The sequence below is a fragment of the Papilio xuthus genome, unplaced genomic scaffold, assembly GCF_000836235.2.
Source record: "Papilio xuthus unplaced genomic scaffold, Pxut_1.1 DF825946.1, whole genome shotgun sequence".
NCBI classification, from domain to species: domain Eukaryota; kingdom Metazoa; phylum Arthropoda; class Insecta; order Lepidoptera; family Papilionidae; genus Papilio; species Papilio xuthus.
In genome coordinates this window covers 8,702,913-8,707,290 of record NW_013532703.1, presented here as the reverse complement: position 1 = coordinate 8,707,290, position 4,378 = coordinate 8,702,913, and the positions used below count along the sequence as shown (strand labels likewise).

At 35.6% G+C, this 4,378-nt stretch overlaps 1 protein-coding gene across 1 annotated transcript; it reads left to right on the top strand.

The window, feature by feature from the left end:
* Nucleotides 1-3,385, top strand: ae3 (alpha-esterase 3). Its single transcript, XM_013322043.1, has 3 exons — nt 1-215; nt 495-1,753; nt 2,200-3,385. The coding sequence occupies exons 1-3, from the start codon at nt 33-35 to the stop codon at nt 2,657-2,659; spliced, it is 1,902 nt and encodes a 633-aa protein (XP_013177497.1). The 5' UTR covers nt 1-32; the 3' UTR covers nt 2,660-3,385.
* Nucleotides 3,386-4,378: the final 993 nt, after the last annotated feature.

Here is a 4,378-nt window from a genome sequence, read left to right as displayed (position 1 = left end):
ATGATCAGTCTTAAATTGCGCATTTGAGCACCATGGCGTTAGCGTTAAGTGTATTTTCTTTGTGCGTTTTAGGTGCGATGGCTCAAACGCCACAATTACGTATGGTTTCTATCGCCCAAGGAACTGTTGTGGGATCTGTTGCTGCCGATGGTAACTATTATGAGTTTCATGGAATACCATACGCTGATTCCACATCTGGACCGAATAGATTTAAGGTACTATGCATTTTATTACAACAACATCTGTAATATGTTGTTCTTGCGCTTTCCTTAAATTCTTTTCTTCTTTTTTAAGGCGAGATGTGACTATAATAGTAAGTTAATTAAATATGTAACTTTAAAATGCAATATAATTGAAAATCCCAAGTTGCTTCTATGGACATTGACCAACAAATTCCTTTTAAATATACCAGTGTGCTGTTGACGCCTAAATCTTTTCACATCATAATATGTATGTTCATTTTCTAAACATTAATTATTTAATATTGTTTTTAGGCACCTTCACCGCCACCGTCATTTCAGAGTATGTTTATAGCTAACAGAAAAGGTATAAAATGCGTTAGAGCTTTAGGTGTTGGCTATGAGGGCACGGAAGATTGTTTAGTGGCGGATATTTACACTCCGACATTGAATACTAATCGTTTACCCGTCATGGTGTGGATAAAGGGAAAAGAATTTGATAAAATATACGAACACGAATTGTCTTTTACAAATTTTATGGAACGTGATGTAATTATCGTATCATTGAACTATCGCGAATCAATTTTGGGATTCCTATGCTTAGGAAACGATGCAGCGCCTGGGAATGCAGGATTAAAAGATATAGTTGCCGGTTTGCGTTGGGTTAAAGAAAATATAGCTCCATTTGGTGGAGATCCTGATAATATAAGTCTTTTCGGACATGGAAGTGGAGCTGCTGCGGTTGATTTAGTATCTTTATCACCTTTTGCTGATGGTCTTATTAGTAAAGTAATATCTCAAAGTGGGACTGCGCTGTCGCCATGGGCTGTGACACGAGACAATTTGAAATACGCAGTAGAGGTCGCTGAAGCGCTCGGACATACTATCAATAGTATTCATGATCTAACAGATGCTTTTAAAAGAACTAGCGTAGCAGCTCTTATGGCCGTTATCAATGAACTTGATCTTACTGATAATTCGTTAGCATTTGCACCATGTCTTGAAAGAGAGGATATAGAAAATGTAGAGCCATTTCTTACAAAATCTCCATACACAATTTTAACCGAAGGTTCATATGCTCGTATACCATTTATGACTGGTTTTGTTGATTATGAAGGAACGATACGAGCAGAAGAAGCATTTGAGGATGATTGGTTAGAAAAAATGGAAGAATCATTTGATGATTTTGTTCAACCTGATTTGAAACTGGAAGACAATGAAGACGGGTTACAAACCATACAAAATATACGGTCGTTTTATTTTCGTGATAATATTATTAATGAAACACAAATAAAGAGTTTCCTCTCATACCATGGAGATACTATGATTTTAGTATCAGCAATAAGAGAAGCTAGTTTACGGGCCTCTTCCAATAATCCTGTTTATTTGTATCAGTTTTCTTACAAGGGTAGCCTGGGGGATCTCTTTGAGGGGCCTATAGAAGTAAATAGTGCTGCTCACAGTGAAGAATTAGCTTATTTATTTTATCACGATTCAGAATCACAACCATCGAAAATGGATTTAGCTGTAAGCGATATATTAGTAGAACGTTGGACAAACTTTGCTAAAACCGGGTAAGTATTACCGGCTATAATGTTTAAATTAAATTATTCAAACTTTCGTGAGACATTATAATAAACTTATATAAAAACGGCTAAACACTCACGTATATACGTCCGGTGGCGGCACCGACTAGTTTCGAGCCTATCGGGGGCCCTTCATCAGGATGAGTGGTACTGGTATTATTTCGCGGACTTTATGATTAAATCACTTTTTTAAGACTTTTCTTAAATAGTCCTTATATACTTCTATTCAAGTGGAAAAGGAACACTATTTTGATTAATTGCATATTTCACAACAATCCAGATAGTTTTTACACTGAAAAAATGATCTTTTATATTTTTTAACAAAACAAATCGGTAAAAAGTGTAGGTACTTTAGTAAATAGGTTGGTAATTAATTTTATTGTATTTGTTTTTACATTATTAAGCTAAATATCAGACTTCTTTTTTGTTTTAAGGATACCAGAAACCGAACTCTCACAAGTAGAATGGAAGCCATTTACCAATTCGAATGCAAACTATTTGAGAATCTTAGACGATGAAGAAATTAATGAAAGTCAAGGAGGAAGCTTGGAAGTAGACTTGCAAAACCCTCATATCGAGACTGTGTTTTTCTGGGAACAGATTTACGATAAGCATTTTATAGATGCTGTAGGTAGGTGGGATCTTGATGACAGGGTTGAAGATGATGATTCTGATGTTATCATTGAAAACGAAAGCGGCGAGGAAGGTAGTGGTGAGGAAGGAAGTGGTGATGAAGGTAGTGGAGAGGAAGGAAGTGGTGACGAGGAAGGAAGTGGAGAAGATGATAATGAAGACGATAGCAATTCTGCATCCAGGCTTGTCGGATTCACTTTTCTAATAATCCCAATCTTTGCACTTTTAAATAAGTTCCATATGTCACACATTACTTCATAGACTTATTGGAGTAGATACAAAGCTACTTAAAATAAGTCAATTAATCATTTTTATGATAAACTTTAATACATTTCTGTTACGAAATATATTATAAGACATATTAGTATAAGGATTAAAAGTATTTATTTTTAAATATTATATAATTATAATATTATGGGCTTCTGGACGAGCAATCTTTCTTGAACTTCTAACACAATCTTGACGAAAAAATTAAGTTTACCTGAAAGAGACTCCATCATTTATAAATTAAATTATCTTGATGGTTATAGAATTTATTTTAGAGGAATAAAAGTAGGGTAATTCGTTGGAAGTGTGAAGTTGCGTGCTGATGAAGCTTGAAAGTTCAGGCAGGTCACGACGCTAACTGATACAGAGGTCATAAGGTCAGGTAGTGCCCTATGCGTTTATGCAAACAAGCGACCGTGGGCGGCTTGAATGTCATGCGGACACTTTTAGATCCGCCATGCACCTACTTTATCTTCAATATGATGCTTTAGTGAGCACTGAGAGATTTCTCGTCTATTCGAAACAGTTTAGAACACAGTATTTTTCCCATGTATTCACTCACTGCTTGAAGTATTTTAACTTATAATGCGTATAGTTTTAAGAAGTATACTTAATGGGTTATTAATGCGTGGGAAATATTAAATTTGAAACTGTATTTTTCTGCCTTCACTTGCAATAAGCCTGTAAAGAGATATTAACAATTATCCGAGTTGTACATTATCAAATAAGTTTAGTGTAAATGTGTTTCGATTGTTAACTTAAGAAATAAAGGTTGTAAGTCATATCGTTGTTTAATTTATTTACAGTAATATACATTAAAATTTAAAAATCAGAACGACGACCGTCGGTAGCTCAGGGGTCAAGCACTTGACTTGCAATCTGCAGGTCCTGGGTTCGAATCCATGGTACCAATGTGTTTTACGATTTCCGATTTACATATGTACATTTATCCGACGTTTTTACCGTGAAGGAAAACATCGTGATGCAACCTGCAACGTATCTGAGAAGAAATTCAAAGATATGTGTGAAGTCAACCAACCCGCACTTAGCTAGCGTAGTTGCCTATGTCCTAATCACCCATAACTTAGGGTAGGCTCCAAGCCCCTCGGTGGGGGCGTGTAGTGATCTGATGATGATAAATACCTGATAAAATGTACTTAAAATTATATCCGGTTACTGATTTCTTTTAGTTATACTATACCATAGTTACTCAAAACCTAGTTACCATAATAACGTTTAGTAACTCCAAGAAGCTTATTATAGAACACAGTGCGTGTGCACTCAGTTAGGAATGTTTATAGGAACTTCTAATACTGGCTGTAAAACACTTATAGGGTTGGCAATAAACTGAAAAAGATTTGCAAGCCACGTAACATTACGAGTGCAGCTGCGCACATTAAATTATAAAGGCGCATAATTAAAACAATGTGTACGTGTTTAGTTTATTTCTTTGCTTGTTTTTTTTATAAACTTGACAGGTTTAGCGTTTTATTTCTAGAAATAATAAATGTAATTTTATTTATATTCAACTATTAGATGTCGCCCGCAACACCAGAAATAAAAAAATCATAAGCAGTAGTCTATGTGTTTTTCCAGACTATCATTATCATCATCATCATCATCATCAGCTCACTATACGTCCCCACCGAGGGGCTCGGAGCCTACCCTAAGTTAAGGGTGATTAGGCCATAGTCAACCACGCTGGCCAAGTGC